Below are 21,499 nucleotides of genomic sequence, written 5' to 3' on the forward strand. Positions count from 1 at the left end.
CATATCTTTCCCCGATGCCTATGTGACCCCTGGAAGCTCTCTAGACTTACGTTATAACTGCACCTTGTGCACTTTCCGCGCATGACAACCATGAACGGTGTTAATTCTGAAGGTACGCCTCATGGCAAGCAGGGCACACCGCAGCCTATCGCCATTATTGGGTATGCCTGTCGGCTACCGGGGCAAGTCACATCTCCAAGTGACCTATGGGAACTATGCACCCGAGCTCGAAGTGGCTGGTCACCTATACCCAAAGACCGTTTCTCTGTTGAAGCACTCCACCACCCCAACCCGTCCAAGGTTGGTTGTTTCAACCCAAAGGGAGGCTACTTTCTCGACGAGGACATTGCATGCTTTGATGCTCCCTTCTTTAACCTCAGCGTCCAAGAAGCCACATCAATGGACCCTCAACAACGCTTGCTGCTGGAATGCGCATATGAAGCTTTGGAGAGTGCTGGCATTCCCAAAGAGAGTCTCGCCCGCCGGAACGTGGGCGTTTTTGCCGGTGGTAATTTCTCTGATTATGAACTCAACAACATCCGTGATATCGAGACCATACCCATGTACCAAGCCACCGGCTGTGCAGCCTCACTACAATCCAACCGTATCTCATACTTCTTTGATCTACGAGGGCCTAGTATCACGGTGGATACGGCTTGTTCTTCTTCGCTTGTTGCACTCCACTATGCAGTACAGAGCTTGCGAAGCGGGGAGTCCACAGAAGCCCTCATTGCTGGTTGTCACCTCAATATTGTACCCGATATTTGGGTTTCTATGTCCATGTCACAGTAGGTATTCCCGTGTCCCCCAAATCCAAGCTCGGAGCCATATCATCTGACTATCTGGATTCTATAGGTTGTTTAATGATGAGGGTAAAACATTTTCTTTCGACGAGAGAGCCACATCTGGTTTTGCGCGAGGCGAGGGCTGTGGTATCCTACTATTGAAGCCCCTCGACGCCGCATTACGCGACAAAGATCCCGTCCGAGCTGTTATTGTACATTCAGGAGTCAATCAAGATGGGCGAACACAGGGGATTACGCTGCCAAATGGTCAGGCCCAGGAAGAGCTAATCCGGCGCGTCTACAAAGAGGCCAACCTCAATCCGGACGAATGCGGGTTTGTAGAAATGCATGGCACTGGAACAAAGGCTGGTGATCCTATTGAAGCTGCAGCAGTTCAGGCGGCACTTGGAAAGAATCGGTCTGCGAGGAACCCGCTTTACATTGGATCAGTCAAATCCAATATTGGGCATTTGGAGGGCGCTAGCGGTATAATTGCCATCATAAAAGCAGCTATGATGCTTGATAGGCAGTTGATGCTTCCAAATGCCGAGTTCAAGAAAGCGAACCCTAATATTCCGATGAGCGAGTGGAATATGAAGGTTTTAACGACGACGCGGCCCTGGCCTTCTCGCAAGAAATACCTTAGCGTTTCTAATTACGGATTTGGAGGAACCAATGCACATGTCGTTCTTGAAAAGGCGCCATTGGCATCGAAAGCCCCAGATGAGGCAGTTGACGATGTTGGGGTGGACCCCAAACGTAAGCTGTTCTTGATCTCTGCCAACGACAAGGAGTCTCTACGTACTAGAATCAAAGACTTCGGTATCTACTTCGAACAACATCCCGAAGTTTTTGAAAAGGTTCTGTTCGGCAACTTTGCTTATACTTTAGGTCACAAGATGTCCCAACTCTCATACCGTGTTGGCGTATCGGCGACCTCGCTAGACGACCTTGGAATCCGTCTTGCCCAACTAAAGATGAACCCATCCCGGGTTCTAGGCGCCCCAATAGTTTCCTTTGTCTTCACTGGCCAAGGGGCTCAGTGGGCACGGATGGGTGTTCCTCTTATGTATGAATACCCTGTCTACGAGTTGACGATTAAACGAGCCGATCAGTGCCTACGAGAGCTCGGCGCTGATTTCTCCCTTATCGAAGAATTGGAAAAGGACACCACCACCTCTAAGATAGACTCCCCTCATCTGAGTCAGCCAGCCTGCACGGCGCTTCAGATCGCACTAGTCAACCTCCTGGGATCTTGGGGGATCCGTCCTACTTCAGTCGTTGGCCACAGTTCTGGAGAGATTAGTGCAGCGTACGCTGCCGGGATTTGTAACTTGGAGGGAGCTATGGCTCTCGCTTACTGGCGTGGGCAAGTGACTTCCTTACTTAAGTCCTCGTTCCCGTCCCTCAAGGGCACCATGATTGCCATCGGTGCCAGTCGCGAGGCTATTCAGCCTATGTTGAAGACCATATCTGGATACGCTACCGTCGCTTGCGTGAACAGCCCTTCGAGCGTGACAGTGTCGGGAGACGCGTCTGCAATTGATGAGCTCGAAAAGGTTCTACAAGACAAGCAAATTTTCAATCGAAGATTGAAGATTGACGTTGCCTACCATTCCGACCACATGAAGAAGGTTGCCGGGGCTTACCTGGCTGCGATTGAGACTATTAAGCACTTCCAATCATCAACGGCCTCGTTCTTCTCTTCTGTATTCGGGCGCTTCGCAGGACCTTCCGAGCTTGGGCCAGGATACTGGACTGCGAACCTGACATCACCAGTATTGTTCTCTGATGCTCTTAGCAAGATTGTGTCGGATGATGAAACACGACCCAACCTTCTTATTGAAATAGGTCCACACTCTACAATGAAGGGCCCCATTATGGACACTTTAAAGAGCTTGGGTACCACCGTCTCCAAAATTGGTTATGCACCAACTATTCTTCGTAAAGTGGACGCAACTGAGTCGGTCTTAGATACCGCCGCTGCTACCTATGTGCGAGGCGCTACACTCAATATGACAGGAGTGAATTTCCCCAAGACCGGTGCGGCAAATCGTTGGTTCCTGACTAACTTACCTCGCTACCCTTGGCAACATGGAACTCGGTACTGGCACGTTACCCGTATTCCGCAGAAGCATACGATCAGAGACCGTGCTAGGAACGACGTCTTGGGAGTATTGGCAAATTATTCAAATGATCTAGAGCCAACGTGGCGGAATATCGTCCGCTTAGATGAGATTCCCTATCTTCGGGACCACAAGATGCAGGGGATGGCTGTTTACCCACTGGCAGGCTATGTGAGTTTGACGAATGATTACTTATCGAAATTATCCATATTGACTGTCTAATAGTTGGTGATGGCCATTGAGGCTGCTCGACGACGCGCGGAGCAAGCTGATATCCAAATTGCCCAGTTTGAACTGAGGGAGGTTATTGTAGGTTCGGCGCTTGTACTCAGTGATGACACAGATGCAGAAACGACCATTACCCTCCGTCCCTATGCTGAAGGTACCCGAGGATCATCCGATCTTTGGGATGAGTTCCGTGTCTGCTCATGGACCTCAAGGCGAGGATGGACAGAGCACTGCACCGGCCAGGTGCGGGTTCGCTCTGACCCGAAAGAGCAGGCGGCTGCGATTTCGAGCCCGTTCGAGACTGAAACCACCTATACAAAAGCTCAAATTGAGCGAATTGAGAAATCTGCTACTAATTACCTCGATATGTCCCACATGTACCAGGTTCTTAGTGATCTAGGAGCCGGGTATGGTCCTACTTTCCAGGATATTGATAATTGCTACTCCAGCCCTCACTACTCGTTTGGCCATCTGCACGTCAGAGATACCCGCAGTGTCATGCCGAAGGCATTTGAACATCCTTTAACTGTCCACCCATCATTCCTCGACGGACTGCTACATTTTGCTTGGCCTCTCCTTGGCCAAGGCTTGGGCCGAATGGACCTAGACACTCTCTACATGCCGACAATGATCAAGCGTATGACAGTCGGCATCAATGTCCCCACCACAGCTGGTGAATATGTTAAAGCTTACTGCAGTGGCAGTCCCAGCTTGCCCTCCCCTGAGCCGACCAGATTTGATCTTTTTGCCATACAAGAAGGCTCCACTGAGCCCGTTATTTCAATAGAGGGTCTAGTAATGACTCCCCTCAGAAATCCAGACACCCACCGCGAAGATACTCCCAGACTATGCTATAAGATTAAATGGCATCCCTTGGCCGAGGTTGAGAACGCCGTTGGGGCGGATATTCAAGACGGCAATGACCCTGCAAAACCTCATAACCGTACTTGCCCCCACCGGGACGCAAATACGAATGGAAATACAGAGCAGAAAAACGATATACTCTCAAACGGAAATTATATCACACCCAAGCATGATATATTCATCTCCTACTTTAAGAAATCCAACGATGATATTGCTGATAGACTGAGCATTGCACTGTCCGACGCATCTAGGTGGAAGGTTTCCGTCAGAACGTTTGGTAAAACGGACTTCTCTCAAAAACATCTTGTTCTACTTCAGACCGGAGCTAGCTCTCTGCGACACCTCACCGAGGATCTATTTGAGGAGCTCAAGAAGGCGCTTCTCAATGCTCAAACTGTGCTTTGGGTCTACCGGACTGATACGCCCGATGCCCAAATGACAGTCGGTTTGACTCGCACTTTGCGTTCAGAGACCATGGCGAGGATAGCTACTCTCGGGTTGGCTCCTGAAGACATCGAATATCCCGAGAAGCCTATACAGGCAGCCATTAGTGCTCTATGGCCTACCGATGGGACCAAGCCCACAAATGATCTTGAGTTCAAAGCCAAGGGCTCGGAGCTCTTTGTACAACGCATAGTGGAAGACGATGCTGCCAATATCTTCATCCACAATGAGACCCACGACATGACAATCTCAACCCAACCATTCAGTCAGCCCGGACGACGTTTCAAGATCCAGATTGGCAATCCAGGTGCTCTCGATTCCCTATACTTCATCGACGACAACCCCTCACCACTAGGCGAGGACCAAATCGAACTTCAAGTCAAAGCAAGCGGTCTCAACTTTAAAGATATCGTTGTCTCCATGGGCCAACTTGCACAGTCATATATTGGCATTGAATGCAGTGGTATCGTTTCCAGCGTAGGATCAAACGTGAAGAACTTCAAGGTTGGCCAAAGAGTCATGGCCATGCCCGAGGGCTGTTTCTCGACCTATGCACGATGCTCTGCGACCAGTGCTGCGGAAATCCCAGCCGACATGTCATTCGAGACCGCAGCCACAGTGCCAGTTGTATTCTGTACTACATACTACGCCCTGTTTGACCTAGGTCAGCTGCGAGCCAGCGAGCGGGTTCTAATCCACGCCGGTGCTGGTGGTGTCGGTCAAGCCGCTATAATGCTAGCCCAGATGGTCCGCGCAGACATATATGTTACAGTCGGAAGTATCGAGAAGAAACGGTTCTTGATGACTCAGTACGGTATTCCCGAAGACCGTATCTTCTATAGTCGTGATGCCTCCTTTGCTCGTGGCGTCCGCAGAGCCACTGGTGGGGTTGGGGTGGATGTTATTGTCAACTCCCTAGCAGGCGATCTTTTGCGCGAGACTTGGGAGTGTCTTGCGCCGTTTGGACGATTTGTCGAAATTGGCAAGGCTGATATCACGAAAAATACTCGGCTTGATATGCAGCCTTTTGAGCACAATGTCACATTCCTGTCGGTTGATCTAACTAAGGTTGGCAAGTTCAAGCCGCAGCTGATGAAACGTCTCCTGAGTGATGTTTGTCGGTTGATTGGTGAGGGATCGGTGCATCCCATTCTACCGATTTCGACTTATCCTATTTCTGATATCGAGAAGGCGTTCCGTACTCTACAGATTGGTAAGAGTATGGGTAAGATTGTGGTGGTTCCCCATGAAGATGACCAAGTCAAGGTAAACAAAAGCACATCCATAATTTGATATTCCCGTCTAATTGCTCACTTTTCAGGCTGTGGCTCCCAAGACCAGCCCAAATCTCTTGCGCCCGGATGCATCCTACATATTGATTGGGGGTACTGGTGGTCTAGGCCGAAGCATCGCTAAATGGATGTCCTCCAAGGGCGCAAAGAACATTGTTCTTGTGTCCCGTCGAGCAGCCATTGACGACAAGGTTCAAGCATTGATCGATACCCTGGCTCCCTTGGGGGTGAGGATTATCGTCAAGGCTTGCGATGTCAGTAGCCGGGAGTCTGTCGAGGCTTTGGTCAAGAAGGATATGAAAGGTCTCCAGCCTATACGTGGTGTTGTTCACGGTACAATGGTGCTTCGCGTAAGTTCCTACTTTAAGGACATATTTACAACATCTATTCTAATTATTAACCCTACTTAGGACATGCTCTTCGAAAACATGTCTCTTGAAGACTTCACAGCGGTAGCATGCAACAAGGTCGAAGGAGCCTGGAATCTGCACAATGCACTGATCAACTCTCCACTAGATTTCTTCATTGCTCTCTCATCCGTGGCCGGCATCATCGGCAATCGCGGCCAGGCAGCATACTCCGCCGCAAATGCCTTCCTGGATGGATTCATAGAATATCGCAAATCCCTTGGTCTACCAGGAACCTCAATCGACCTAGCTGCAGTCAGCGATGTCGGCTACCTAGCCGATACAGATGTCCAGCGACGCCAGGAAGTAATGAAGAATATCGGCGGGCAAGCCATCGACGAGTCAGAGGTCCTAGCTCTAATAGCTGCCGCTGTAACCGGTGATCTCGACCAGTCCTGCTCTGGACAGTGTATCACAGGATTGCGACTGGATTCACTCGAGAATAACTTCTGGGTCCAGGATGCGAAATTCAGCCTGCTCTATGAGGCTGCCAAGGGAACATTGGGAAGCAGTTCACAGCGGAATGGCCCGTCGGTGCCGCTGCAGGTTACTTTGTCGGCTGCCTCGTCTAAGGAGGAGGCTTTGAAAGTGTGCTACGAGGCGCTGGCCGCTAAGTTAGCACAGGTTCTTGTTCTCTCGGTGGAGGATATGGATCCCTCGATTACGGTGGCTTCGTTAGGGCTTGACTCGCTGGTGGCTATTGAGATTCGTAATTGGATTGCCCGTGAGGCCAATGCCAATGTGCAGGTTCTGGAGTTGTTATCTAGTGGCAGTTTGATGGCTCTGGCTGAGATTATCCTCAACAAATCTCAGGCCTATACTCGTGCTGAGTGAGACAATGATATTATGGAATAGTGCGGCGGTATACGAGCCGTTAGATTTCACGTATATATAAGTTATGACTATTTGCAATTTGTTTTCAATTTATAAAATGATCATATTTCGACCTTTCCATGTGTCCATTTTCATTTTCGTACCAACTAAAAGAATTGTCAGTGGTAAGGTAAAATATGTTATCTGTCGAGAGTAGGTTTTGTAGTGCAATTGATCTGAGATCTTCAACACGTAGAAATTTGCTGCCATTACTATCTTTCGAGGTCTATAACATTGTACGCAAGAGCCCGAGAACAGGAAGGAGTATAGAACCAGTTTCATAGGGAATTTAAGAGACAAGAGCCCTGAATTCCACATAAAAGTAAAAATGCACTTGAGGAACAGAGATCAAATCAAACATGTCTCCTGGAATTCGAGAAAAAAATAAAAATGATAAACCAAACTCCATCAAAAACCCAACAGAAAGCCATATGAGAGACCCATATATATTCCGAGAACCTAGAACTCCTTGATGATGCTAAACAAACTGTGGAAAAGGGAAGGCAAGAAAAACGCTCTCTCCACAACTCCCATCCGGGAATGCCCATGCAGATGAGGAAAACAAAAAAAGGTGCAGATGAAAGCCCATCACGTATGCGCCGATGGACCATGGTAAAAAGAAAATAACAGTGAAAGATACAGCGAGAGATCTATGCTCAGCGGTTCATGCATCGCTGTTAATCAGATTTACAGCGGAGTGGATTTCTCAGCAACGGACACAGCCACTGCGACTGCAGCACCGAGAATGGCACTTTCAGGTGCCGGGTTGAGACGAATGGAGGATCCGGTGCCCGGATATGTTTCCTCGGTCAACTGATCCAGATATTTCTGGCAAATGGCGCGGAAGCCAGGATACTTGTTGATGACGGCACCGTCGCAGGCGATCGAAAGGTTCTTATCGTCTCCGTTCTCGACGACGGTGATTTCGGGGGATTCCTTAGCGAGAGAGTCGGCGGTGGATGGGGGTGAGGGGAATTCCACCTCGTTACGGAGGCACCACATGCTGTGGATGGCTGTCGCCAGGTATCCAGCGGCACGGCGAGAAATCGCCTGGGAGACACGGCGCAGGAACCGCAAGTCGTCAACGGAGGGAGGGTTGTGGAAGGTATGCTGCTCTTGCAGGAGGGCGGCGGAGACGGAAAGGGAGGCAGAGGAGTCATCCTCGAGGCAGGCGACGATGCTCGTATCAAAGGAATAGGGTTCGCGCATGGATTGTGGTAGCTCGCCGCCGAATAGGCGGGCGGTCTCGGTTGCCTCGACGATGATCAGACGCACAATCTCACCCAAGTACCGACCTGTGATCATGTACTCGAGTGGCTGGTAGTCAGGGCGTAGATGCGTACGGTTCAGGGTGTCGTCCCACCGTGTCATAGGTAGTACGCCTCCGCCAAACATACTCATTTCAGTGTTGATGAGAACATGCTTGGCGTGGTCGAACCAGCCCTCCGGACGAATTCCAAACTTGGACTTTCCAATCTCCTGCACCGGGAAGTGAATCGCCATGTTGGTACCGGTACCCAAAATGAGAGACATGCGGGTCTTGGGATCAACGTATGCACGCGACAGTAGAGCCGCCGAACTGTCGTTCACAATAGCGGCAACCTCTACGTTCAAATTGCGCTTGCGACAAGACTGGATAATAAGATCACCCAGTTCCTTGCCTACCATTCCTTCGGAAGCCTTGAATCCCTTGCCCATATGTATCACCAACCCGCTGCTGTGCGACGTTTGTTCAATGGGGAAAGACCAGGACAATCCCATTGCCAGCGGTACGTCGCTACGGCCGTAGTCTGTTCCAACTTCCTTCAGAATGGTCTCGATCTGCTCTGCCATCCAATCGAAAAACAGTGTGCCCTCCAGCATCTTGAGCTTTTCGTCAATGTGTACAGATGATACTTTCAAGATGCGCACTTCCTCATCCCGGCCATTCAATTCAATCAAAGCTACGCGAAACGTCGAACCGCCCACGTCCAATGCCAAATATGTACCCTTTTCCGAACCAGCGGGAAGTGCAGTATCATAAGATGGAAGCATGCAGCATGGGCTATTCTGTAGACATTCCCGGAACTGTGCGCGGATATTCTTGGACATTTCAACCATGTTGCGCGTTGAGAGCGGCGTCGAACACGAGGTCTCCACTTCTTCGGCGAAGTCATCGAGACTACGGCGTTTCCAATGGGCGCCTAGGAAGGTCTTTCGGCGGCGTCGCGAAAGACCGCGGAAGAACGAGGGGAAGAGGATCATGCTTTCGAGTGCGGCGACGACGTTATGGAATAACTCTTGCAATCGGTGCAGGACCTTGACGAGTGGGGCCGACATAGTCGGGAGAAAGGGTGAGAGATAGAAGTTTAGAACATGTAAAAAGAAAGAACCCAAAGTTATAACACCTTGGGGAAGAGAAGTTGATGTGACACTCCCACTGGAGTTGTGTCTTGAGTGGATCGGTGGGAGTGTGCAACTTGAATAATCCCCACCGGGGAAAAAAGAAAGATGGAGAGGAAAAGGAGGAAAAGGCCGATGACACTGTCAACACAAGAATGGGCCAATGTTGATCCATCAGTGTCATTGGGGAAAAGAAGCCCTTGTGTCGCAATTGATGGTATGGTATTGAAATGGTAATTTATATTTACAATTTGCACAGTATGTTTTTTTAATATCTTTTTTGAGTCACATTGTTCTAATACCATACCATTTTTACCATATCACAGTGAAGTTACATATCCTTATTAACATCAATGATAGAAACTATATAGTGTAATAGTATTATAGTATTCAAATATATAAATTAAGAAGTATTCAATAATACCCTTACAGACACATTCTTAGTGTACCCCTTGAGTGTAACCGTGGTATCTCAGACCAACTATGGTTACATGTGGAACAAATCTCTCTACTTAACTCACTCGGCATCCCGGTCGAATATCCTAATGTGGTTCAATGTTCTTTGTTCTGCGTTGCAACGTATTTCTTCTTTTGATCTTACTTACATTACTACATATGTAGAACTGTAAAATCATGTGAGATACCCCTGTCACCCTATCCTGATTCCCCTTGAGCCTCATATTAAATATTCTACCTGCATGATACCCTTCAATGATCAACATTCTATCTTGTTTCAGATCTCTGAAAATCAAACTTCATGTTCTACAACACCATGACATCACCTATGTTGCAAGTATCACATCACATCTAAGAGGCAAAAGGCAACCTAGGTAGTAATAGACAAGTTCAGTAACTCTTGTAAATCTCTACACCATGTCCGCCCAAGAAGTAAAGGATAGAGAAGGCAACGATATCACTGAAGGTGACCCCGTCTTCACCAAGTTCAGAGGCGGGTCGCATGAGGGCAAGGTAGGATTTCTACTAGAGCTAATCGTCCGTGCTAGAGTACGGCAGAAATTGACCCGTCAGCAGGTCCAAACGATCGTCAAGGATCAAGAGAGTGCCCAACGTGAGGGTGTAGTCAACCCTCCCAAGGCAAGTCCAAATGCTTTTCATTATTCTTGATTCTTCCCAGATCGCTGCTTAAGTATATTCCGTGTTCTTGACTAATCACATCTATGCATATAGGTCATCTATCCCGATCAGCATGGCCACCGAGTTGCTCACTATCCGAGCACTCTGCTAAAACAAGAAAAAGATGTCTGATTTGGAATATATGGTTCGCTTAAAAAATGGTAGCCCTCAATTGATATATCACACGGGATTATTAAGGTTCCTTGATAGTTCAGGGCCCATAGAACAATATGAACTACAATTTCTTGTCTTGTCTGTAGTTATTAATCAATGCTCTCTGTAAACTACAAATTAATCCTACATGGTTCATTCGATTTAAGTCTTTGTCATATCTTTGTGCACATCTTTGACCTTGCAAATTATCACACCGGTGTCTCCCAGGTACCCTTTATATCCTAAGACAATGTTATCTATATTACCTCACTATCCTTTGTGCGCCTTTCACCTCCCACCTGGGCACTAATACGAGTGATTTCCATTCCATTGTTCTATTTCTTTTCTTTTCTATAACAAAATGCAAGAGTTGGTTGATATTGAGTCTGGCTGTAGACAAGAAAAATATATAAATCAACAATGCATCAGTCCCGCTTTCCTATATCACATTTAGCAAGCAGCAGATGTCAGAGAACCCTAGAATTGCAGCAAGTATTTTAACAACCCCATCCCTCATTGGCCATGTCCGACGCCATCGCTACCCAATCATCAGGCGAACAGCCCCCGCCATTAAAGTACGACACCCTCCAAACAAAAGGTGCCCTCAGGGCTTCATGAATAAGGAATCCCGACCAAAACTGTCCAATTGCCTTTTCCCAGCTCACAATGCAAAAAATGCCAGAATCAGGATGGGGAATCCGACACGAAAAACGACATTTTCCACCAGACCAAATCTACGAAGAAGCCGTCGAACTGGGTCTGTCAAGAGAAAAGCTCTACCGCAAGATCGTACTCTGGAAGTCCGGAATATTACGCGGACAGTACTGCGTGCATGACTACATGTTACAAACAGGGCCAGGCGTAATTTTTGCCATGGATAGCTTTCGGCCTGACTCGGCATATTGGGCGCAAATCGCCCAGGCCGTTTACAAAGATGAGCACCCTATCGAGGACCTGAAGTACGTCTTCCAGTGTAGTATCATTAACCCCGAGACTATGTTGTTTGTACAGAAGAGCCTCTATGTTGCGGATAATGGCCTTGGTTGGCCAGATGATAGACTGCGTGTGTGGGAGGAAGGTTGCGCTGAGTATCAGGCTCTGCTAGGTACGAGACTTGCTAAAGGTGTGGTTCATTTGGTTCTAGGTGCTTTTCCGCGAGGAACGAGACGCATTGCGAGGATCGTGACTTGGGGTGGTCGTTATATTCCCTACATTCAGATGCGGTTTGATATTGAGAAGGTTTGATTCGGGAATAGGGTTGGTTGGTAGATTCTTTGGCCTGTTGCGGTAGTTCACTTACTTCAATAGAGGTAGTTCATAGATACACACGATAATACATATATTGGTATTGAATTCCTATGGTTCTATTCCTCCATTATACACAATTCTTGACTACTTAGGCTTACTGTAGTACTAGTGCCAACAGACAGCGATATGGACTTCGAGAGTGCCGACTACAACAGTGCAACCGGGGGTTTCTATAGTGTGTGTTTGTTGAATGGGAATATATAAAAAGAGGGGAAATTGAGGCAATAAGGATTATCATGGCGCAAGGTCTTGTGATAGTATGCTTGCCTTCTGCAAATCCAGATTATGGATCAACTGCTGTAGCCCATTTCTTCAAAAACCAAGGCATAGCCTCCCAGCTATTTTGATCCCATGGTTGGCAGGATCTATTAGCACGATGCCGATGACAGATAAGTGCGTTTCGGGTATAAATGTCCAGCTTAAAGTCCCAGAGATCAAACATATCTGGCATGGCAAAACACAACATGATAGCACGCTCCCGGAGAAGAGGTATGGGGATCAAATCCAGGCTGGCATGATGAGGAACCAGTATTTGAGCCATCGTCGGTTGGAGGTGAACAGGAAAGGAGGGATTCATAGCTGATACTACCAGATCCCGGGGGTTGTCTTGCGCCGTGATTGGTTTGTAAAATGGCGACATATATGTCACTGCACAGGCTGATAGAAGTTCCATATCATGTCCGAGACAGATGGCGTTTCTGAATATGGCTGTCCACATGGTGACCTGCGGAGTTTGTAGTGTATTCATCCATGGATCAGCGGACATAGTCGACAAGGCATCATTCCCATGGCTGAAACCTGAAAGTATTAAGGATGTATCAACTGAGCTCGCAGGATCCAAATCAGTAGAAGGGTTATTTGATTCTGACCCAGACGACTCTGATGGTGGTCGAGGTGCAAGTCTCCTTGGTTGCCTCCCATGTGTGTTGGAACTATTTCGTGCTGTCCTCTGTCTCTCACCTAGAGACATAATATGTATTAGCCAGTGCTACGAGACAAATGGGACTTGGGTCGACACACGATAAGCCCTTTGTGCGGTCCTATTTTGTTCTCTTCGGGCTAGTGTGAGGACTCGCTTCTTGGGCCTTTTAGACGAGACAGCCTCAGGCCGGCTGGAGTCACTGATAGACGTAAGCATGTCGTGGCTTTCCAGTCAGATTATGGCCAATCTTGTGTCAATGCTAGACTTAACTCTGATTCGAGTTAAAGAGTTAGGGGCGAATGAATATGGAAGTAATGGCCGGAGAGACCTTAACTCCGGAACTCCGACGCTGTAAGCCACATTGGCTTACGATTCTCGTCCAATCATATTGCTCGAACTATATAAATATCACAGACTCAAATCCATGCTTCTGTCAGTTGGGCAATATAAAAGGGACGACGTGTCGCTCCGAAAATGAATCAAAGCAGCACAATCAGCAACACTGCATTGAAGACTACGAACCACCCGCTTCAAACAATGGCATCTACAAAGAAAATCATCGCAATTATCGGCGCTACCGGCACACAAGGATCATCAGTTGCTCGCACATTCCTGCGCCTCCCAAATTGGCATGTTCGGTGTCTTACTCGCAATCCAACTTCTGAGAAAGCCCGACAGCTCGCAGAACAGGGTAGCGAGGTAGTTGAGGCCGACCTCAACGACGAAGAATCCCTACGTCGAGCCTTCGCCGGTGCAAATGCCATCTTCCTCAACACCGACTTCTGGCAACCTTATCGCGATGCACTCGCGTCTGGCGTCGATGACCTGACAAGTGCCAAGCAAGGTTATAAGGTGGAAGTCACCCACGGCGAAAATGCAGCGAATGTCGCTGCTACTATTCCGACCCTGGAGAAGTTCATTTACTCAGCTTTGGGCCCAATGAAAAAGGCATCGGGTGGGAAGTACTCGGATTCACACCACTGGGAGACCAAGGCGCACATAGTCGACTACATTGAGACTCAGAAACCTGAATTGGCAAAGAAGACATCCTTCATCTACGTTACTTGTTACATCAGCAACCCGTTCCTGTATCCCAAGTTCCAGCCGGAGAGCAAGCAGTTTGTTTCTGTCATGCCTGCTAGAAAGACTATGCGTATGCCTATCATCGATGCGGCTCGGTCGACTGGTCCGTTCGTGAGAGGTTTGGTGGAGGATGAGGCCGCAGGGATGAAGTTACTTGCTTACGACGATTATATCTCTATGGAAGAGTTAATGAAGGTTTGGGCTCGGTTCCTTGGAAGGCAGGTTGAATATATTCAGATGACGGTCAAGGAGATGAATGAAAAGCTTGGTATCCCGGTTGAGATTTTGGGTGGTCCGGCATTTGTTGATGAGTTCGGGTACACTGCCGGACTGGAAAATATTGTTGAGCCTGCTCAGTTGAAGTCCCATGTACAAGGTCAGAAGTTTGAGGAGTGGCTGAAAGGTCAGGATGTTGCGGAATTGCTTGATTTGAAGGAGTCGAACAATTGGGACGGGCTTATACAATAATATATGTAAGGCTTATTAAATCTATGTCCTTTACTACTATCTCCAACGGCGCGTCTGTGAAGATGGTAGAAAATACCTAGGTATTTTGTATAGAATCGCTACGGAAAGTTTGGGACTTCCTTAAGGTATCTATTATCAAAGAAAGCGAGCAAAGTACATTTAAGGGACACCCCAAACATTCTGTAGATATTCCCTTCGCGCCTAGCCTATACAATAATAGTCGCATAGGCGGTCTTGTGGTGTCTTTTCAGCGGTCCTTTCAGCAGTCTTTTGAGTGGACTTTTCAGCGGTCTTCTCAGATATCATTCTACATTGATGTGTCGATTTTATATGTCGGTGGCATAAAAAGGCGGGAAAATCTTGGAAGGCTTTGTGAAATGCACTTTCCAAAGTATAACCTCTGATACGCCCCTTCGAGAGATCGATCAGCTTTACCTTCCAACAGGCCTGGTTCCACCCGAAGATTCATGAGGTGGTAGACTTGAAGCTCCAGGCTTATGAAAATCAATCTCTTCGCGACAAGACGCCAAATCCATTTCTAACGTGGCTAACGAGGCAGAACATCACTGAGAGGGCTCATATAATACCTTTTGCTTTTGCCTACTCGTCAAGGGTGTACGGAGGGCCAAGAGATATATCAAGCACCTGAACCTTACTGTGCAAGTGTTTCCCCATGTTGTGCGATATATTTTCAGAGGAGATCAACACCCTTAGCAATGGCATCAATCTCCGAGACTCGGTGCATACCCAGTTGGGCAAATTCACTGCCTTAAAGCCTACCATAAGTAGGCAATGATCCACCATGAAACCCGTTAAGCTCACTGTCCTTATCAGGATATCGAAAGTGAGTGCGAGGTGAAGACTTGCAAGCGCTATCCCCCGGCTAACGTCCCCGCTATTCCCCCGGATCAGCGCGTCTGGCTTTTACCCAACACAGAGCATGAGATTCCAAGCGCAATTCTCAACGTGCATTGATGAATGCGCGAGATTTCCAATGCGTCTGCTGTGGAAGAGACCATTGAACGACATGTTCGGGACTGAGAAAGGTTGTTTAGGTACCGAAAGACACTAAGAGGGCTGAGGACAATTAGTCCACCCTCAGAACTCTCTGGACATTCAATATATTGTGGAAGTCAAAGTCGACCACCTCCAGTCTAAGGAACGCTATGATTCGTTCCTACGTCAGATAGGCTGGGAGATGATGTTCTAGATTGCGCATTGCCAGGGTGAAAGCCTTACAAAGAATCGGTAAGCCAAAATTTCACGGTAGCTGATAAATGGATACTAATAAAAAATATAGATGGATCATGATCATCGGATGCGCAGATGAGGTCTACCCTGGTCATCGGCAGGCCTACAGATTCATGGCTTGAATATAGCCTGCAGGGTACAAAGCCATGGAAAGAAAAGGGTCTAGTTTCTTTCGGAGCTATTCTCCCAACGGGATTCCACGCACAGGTTAATGTGAGTCCCGAAAGACCTACCAAGGAACAGAAAAAATTGGAAGAAGAGGAGCATAATCCAAAGGATGCAGAGGAACAGGGACCAAGCCACATCGTGGGACAGAATCGAAAGGATAGAAAGAAGAAATAATTGATTCTCTTCACAGATGGAGGATGCCGAACCCCTAACATGCAGCGCTCAACGGCCTGCAGGAGAACAGCGCGAGGAAATGGGCGGAGCAGAGGCAGCGACTTCTGGTCTTCAAATACCAAGAGATTGGTTCCGGATAGTTCCTGGAGGAACTGCGCTGGGAGCATGGGTATGATGTTCCATTCTTGCGGATTATATTTTTCTTCCTCCGTTGCTTTGTCGGAGATCGGACTTTGTTCGGTTAGCGACAACACCCTATCGACGCTATTAGAGAGGACGGTACGACCGTCTAGTCAACAAAGCCCTTTTCCTGTTTTTCCGTCGACTTAATAAAGAATCTAAATAGAATGATGTTTGAGAAGACCACTGAAAATACATTAGGCCGCTTATGCACTATTCTTGTACGTACATTTGAGAGAAATTATGAATATCCACTCCCCGCTAGATAGGAGTATATACGGGGCAAGGTATCATGAAGAACTGTGTGTCAGTGGGTACGATTTTTAACTGTAGACTTTACCTGCTCCATACAGGATTCGAAGTAGACAGATTTATATAAGGATTTTCCTCCGATCTTCAAGTTGGAGGGAAAAGAGGAGAAACCCCTGACTCCATCACCAGATTTGGATAGAGTGCCAAGACGTCCCCCTGGACGATCTTCTGCTCAACAGATTGGGGAAACAGTTGGGGAACCGCGTGTTGTTTAGACGAAGTAGATGCAGGCCACGCCATCATAGGGACGAATATTCTGTGCAATAAATCTAGTACTAGAAAGGAGAAGAACTCCGCAGTGGGAATAAGGTGTCGTCGTGAAGAAGAGACCTTATAGGGCAAAATCATCTCCACTTGAAATGCCAAGACCTTTTATTACGTTGCTCTCTTCTCTTTTGACATCTCCCGAGGTCAACTCCTCCGTTTTGTTTTTATCTGCTTTACTTCAAATATGATTTTTCTATATCTAATTATTTAGCGTCGTTTTGCCCCTCTTTACTGATGCCACTGACGACCGGAATGTTTTGATGTCCTTGGCTCTTATGCGTCTTCTCCCTTCATTCCTTTTTCACTTTTTATTACAGGAAGATCTACTCTTCCTAGCCATTCTTTAAAAATCAATCATGTTTTGGGCTGCATTACTCTTATTATCGGGTGCCGTTGCAACGCGTCATGACTCGGATTTGATGTCTTTTGTGACGGTGGGTTCAACTTTCACATTGGAATCATATAGCTCTAATAGTCAAATTCCAGCTTCCCGAAGTCCGAGCCTTAAAATGGGAAATCGAATACTACGATCGTGAGCGGTTGGCCCCCGGATACTGGTTCGTCGCGCCATATGGGCAAATTACCCCAGAGAAACCCACCATGAAATATCAACAATACCAAGTCGGACCCTACATTTACGACGACAGCGGCGTATGTCCCAGCCCCGATACCCGGTCAACAAGCACCAGCTGACTCGCCTCTGGCGTAACAGGTCCTTATCTGGGCTGGAGCACCCTTGTATGACAACCAGAATGTCTTCGATTTCAAGCCAGTACACAACATCGGTGACGACCCTTATCTGTCATTCATTGTGGGATGGGAATACGACGAGTCCAAGAAGGGCCACGGCGCGATTGTGAATAATCATTACGAGGTGGAAAAAGAGGTCCAGGCCCTCAATGATGTCCATGATTTCAACATGCACGAGTTCAACATTATGGACGGTGGAAAGACTGCATTGGCTTGCACATATCGTTCCCAACTCGTCAGCCTGGCTGATTTCGGACGTCCAACGGAAGAGAGTTGGGTCACGGTTGGTGGGTTTGTCGAGGTGGATATCGAAACCAGCAAGGTTCTGGTCCAGTGGGATTCAATCGACAATGTTGCTCTGCACGAATCGAACGTGTTCCACGAGTCAGATGCCCCAGCTGGGGCGCCCGGTTGGGATTACGTGCATATCAATGCAGTCGACAAGAACAAGGCTGGTGACTACCTAATCTCAATGCGATTCACCAATACCATTTACTTGATTTCTGGCCAGGATGGAAACATCGTGTGGCGCTTAGGTGGACCAAAAAGCGACTTCAAGCAGGACTTCACCTTCTCCAAGCAACACGATGTCAAGTTTGTCTCGTCAGACGGCACTCGCCACGTTATCTCGTTTCTGAACAATGCCTCCGATGAAGGTGGCCAAGACGAGAAGATCTCCTCCGTTTTATTCATTGAGCTCGACACAAGTGTGGTCCCTATGACCGCCAAGGTGATTAAGCGAATTAATCGCCCCGATAGTGGTCTCACTCGGCTCCGTGGTAGCGCTCGCGCGCTTCCTAACGGCAATGTCTTTATCGGATGGAGCGAGCGCGGCTACTCGAGCGAGCATGCATCGAACGGCGACCTTCTAATGACCGCCCGGTTTGCATCCGATCGGTACTCAACCTACCGCTCTTACAAGGGCGAGTTCATTGGTCGTCCCACTGCGCCTCCGGACTTAGTCGCATCCGTATACGGCACCAACGATGAGGATATGACGACCATCATCCACGTCAGCTGGAACGGCGCGACCGATGTCGTCCAGTGGAAGTTCTACGCACAGGCCCAGGACCACGGCCAATCCGTGCTCATTGGCACCGTCAACAAAACCGATTTTGAGACCATGTTCATCGCTGACGGCTATATGGACTTTGTTTCGGCGCAGGCCATCGATGCCGCGGGCAGTGTCATGCACACTTCTAAAATCATGCGCACTGGCACCCCACCCGACTGGAAAGCCGCCGGCTGGAGCGGTTCTAGCTCTGGCCCTACTCCTGATGACCCCTCCATCATCGTCGCAGCCAACAACAATGCCAATTCGATGTCTTCGAATGAGAGCGGCGGCGGCGGCAAAGGGGCCGAAGTGATCAACAATGGTTCCTCTACTGGCTCCGGCCGCCAAACTGCCCAATACGCGGATGCAAAGGAGGTCGCGAAGCAGGTCGCCAAGGCCTATGAGATCGTCCGTGCAATCGGCAGTCTCCTCATCTTCCTCCTTTTAGCTGTCACTCTGTGCGGAGGTGGATTTGCCTTCTGGCGACTCATGCGCACCCGCCGTGGCCGCTATCAGCACGTTCCCACCGAGGAGGGTTTGCCTGTGGAAGAAATCCACCTTGTCTCCAACCGGCGCCCTTGAATGTTTCAGCATGTTTTTCCGCTTCCAATTTCGCATGATTGGCATTACATCTTGCCCCGTTTCGCATTTACATCGTTCTTTACCCACGAAGACTACCAAACCCGGCTTGCAAATTTGCCCGACCGCGAAAGGAACCGAAAAAGAAAAAGAGAGTTATCTGAGGCCATTTGGTATATACCATTTTGGCCATGATCATTCTATGCATATCATACCCCCATCTGGCGTTATTTTCATTCTGTTCTTGTCATATATACTCATCGTGCTACGCTTAAGTGACGTTTCTGCATATATCTAGGCTGTTGGCATACTATTTTTCTATGGGAATCGAGCTGACTTCTGTACATTTTTCTTATTCTATGTATTATTATAACTTGGAATATGCCTTTCGGTTCGTTTCATTTTACAAAATCCATGTCTCTGTATATAATGTGAATCTCAAATTTAGCAATCATCCTGATACCCCAATCATTGTCCAATATCCACAACACTAGTGCATACGCACTTGCGACCTTTCCCCTCGGGGCGAACAGCAAACCGTGAAGCAGATGAAGGGCATACGGAGTACACTTACGTATACTCAATCGGGGAGATTGCGCGGCCTGAAGCTGACGACGGATGTTCGTAAACCTCAAGGCCGCGTCATGATTTACACTAGCGCAGATACAGAACGATGGCAGTTTTATTGAATCAGTCCTAGATATCAGATTGAAAATTATTATCTCGTAGAAGAGGGAAACTGAGAACCATTCTTGTATAAGAGCCATATCTCAGACGATCACTCTATCTGTAGTAATTATCCAAGTAGAATGATTAATCTACATTTGTCCTCTAACAAGTATCCTCTGAAAATGAAAAATAATACAGTAAAAAGAACAGAGCCAACTAAAACTTCACAATCTGCCCCTTCTCAAACCCAAGTTTAGCCAAAATCCCGCTCTGGAATTTCGATCCAACCAACGAATCTTCCATAGCAGGAGGCCCACAAACAAAGACCTTCGCATCTTCATCAGCCTTCACAACATCCCGCAACAACTCCTCGGTAACATATCCCTTCCTGAATCCATCACTCTGTCCCTCCGGGTGACTAACTGTGTACAGATAGTCAAAACGATCGGGGAACCGTGTCTTAAATCCCTCCAGCTCTTCTCGTAGTAGCAAATCCTGCTCGGTATTGACGCCGAAGACAAGCTTGATTTTAGTTTGGTCCGCTGGATTATTGAGAATACCCTGTGCCAGCTGGTAGATCGGTGTAATACCAGCTCCGCCTGCGATGAGGTAGACCTGTGAGGATTGGTTCGGTGTCCAGGCGTGTCCTTGAATTGCCGCTGCAAATGTGAGGGTATCCCCTGGTACGAGGGAGTGGATGTGAGTGCTCGCTTTGCCATTTGGGTATTTCTTGACCATGAGCTCGATTTGGCCTTTTTGGTCTGTTGTTTGTTAGTTAAGTCGCTGCTGCGGGGTTATTGCTCATACCTAGATCGCTGATGGGTGTATATGGACGTAGTACGGGGAGCCAGCGTCCTTCGGGTCGGGAGATGGTAAGGAGTGCGGCTGCAGGTTGTTAGTATGTACTTTGAAAGTTGAGGTTTACTATTCGGGGCCGTACAAGTTAATGACAATCCGCTTGTGGCGTTTTGGTCTGGAAACTCGAAGACGAGTCGTTTCGTGTTGTGGTTGAAATCTTTTATGCTTTGTAGGCGTAAGGTGGTGAATCCAAATCCCGAGAACACTTTGTATGTCTCCTTTGACTCTGCATGGGCGGTTGATATGAGACGGGTTTGGGCGCAATAACCTCCAATGCCTAGTAAAGTGACGGCAGCAGCGGACTTTGCTGTTATGGATTGGGTGAAACGAGTTGTGAACATTGTGAGATATAGAGCTTTGAATTGTATTCAGTCTACATCAAGTTAATATATGTCTTAAATTATATTCCTCCAAAAGCCGCAAAAGCCGATATATCAGACGATTCATCGAAGAGCCTCATTTGATCGACAAGTCGACGACTTTAAATTCAACGGAGCCCCGGCCTTTGCCAAAACCCGAAAAAATTGGAGATTGACATCATTTAAATCAGTTTCACATTAATTTCACTATTACATATTGGAATTTGTCTCAATTTGTTTAGAAATATGTCAAATGGTTTCATAAATATTGAACAGAAACAGCAAACCAGCATTTCTAGCACTAGCGCCGCGCAAAATGGAATATGGTATCTGACAGGCTAACGGCGCTTACAAAAAAAGACAAAAGAAAAATAAGAACGAATAACACCAGGCTATCACCTTGTAGCAT

At 47.7% G+C, this 21,499-nt stretch overlaps 6 protein-coding genes across 6 annotated transcripts; 4 read left to right on the forward strand and 2 right to left on the reverse strand.

Annotated features, from left to right (window-relative positions):
* Positions 1–81: 81 nt before the first annotated feature.
* On the forward strand, positions 82–6,980 carry PGRI_014810 (type I polyketide synthase; the record flags this gene model as incomplete). Its single annotated transcript, XM_040789194.1, has 5 exons — positions 82–788; positions 856–3,082; positions 3,137–5,713; positions 5,769–6,089; positions 6,150–6,980. The coding sequence occupies 5 exons, from the start codon at positions 82–84 to the stop codon at positions 6,978–6,980; spliced, it is 6,663 nt and encodes a 2,220-aa protein (XP_040646147.1).
* Positions 6,981–7,706: 726 nt separating this feature from the next.
* On the reverse strand, positions 7,707–9,338 carry PGRI_014820 (putative hexokinase; the record flags this gene model as incomplete). The annotated part of the gene is made up of 1 exon (XM_040789195.1): positions 7,707–9,338. The coding sequence occupies one exon, from the start codon at positions 9,336–9,338 to the stop codon at positions 7,707–7,709; it is 1,632 nt and encodes a 543-aa protein (XP_040646148.1).
* A 2,025-nt stretch (positions 9,339–11,363) lies between these two features.
* PGRI_014830 (uncharacterized protein) lies at positions 11,364–11,933 on the forward strand (the record flags this gene model as incomplete). Its single annotated transcript, XM_040789196.1, has 1 exon — positions 11,364–11,933. The coding sequence occupies one exon, from the start codon at positions 11,364–11,366 to the stop codon at positions 11,931–11,933; it is 570 nt and encodes a 189-aa protein (XP_040646149.1).
* A 1,522-nt stretch (positions 11,934–13,455) lies between these two features.
* Positions 13,456–14,469, forward strand: PGRI_014840 (uncharacterized protein; the record flags this gene model as incomplete). Its single annotated transcript, XM_040789197.1, has 1 exon — positions 13,456–14,469. One exon carries the CDS (start codon positions 13,456–13,458, stop codon positions 14,467–14,469), a length of 1,014 nt encoding a protein of 337 aa, XP_040646150.1.
* A 2,708-nt stretch (positions 14,470–17,177) lies between these two features.
* Positions 17,178–19,207, forward strand: PGRI_014850 (uncharacterized protein; the record flags this gene model as incomplete). The annotated part of the gene is made up of 3 exons (XM_040789198.1): positions 17,178–17,255; positions 17,308–17,472; positions 17,534–19,207. The coding sequence occupies 3 exons, from the start codon at positions 17,178–17,180 to the stop codon at positions 19,205–19,207; spliced, it is 1,917 nt and encodes a 638-aa protein (XP_040646151.1).
* Positions 19,208–20,089: 882 nt separating this feature from the next.
* On the reverse strand, positions 20,090–21,072 carry PGRI_014860 (cytochrome b5 reductase family protein; the record flags this gene model as incomplete). Its single annotated transcript, XM_040789199.1, has 3 exons — positions 20,090–20,634; positions 20,681–20,758; positions 20,814–21,072. 3 exons carry the CDS (start codon positions 21,070–21,072, stop codon positions 20,090–20,092), a joined length of 882 nt encoding a protein of 293 aa, XP_040646152.1.
* Positions 21,073–21,499: the final 427 nt, after the last annotated feature.

Source organism: Penicillium griseofulvum (genome assembly GCF_001561935.1).
Source record: "Penicillium griseofulvum strain PG3 chromosome Unknown contig_80, whole genome shotgun sequence".
In the NCBI taxonomy this organism is placed as follows: Eukaryota; Fungi; Ascomycota; class Eurotiomycetes; order Eurotiales; family Aspergillaceae; genus Penicillium; species Penicillium griseofulvum.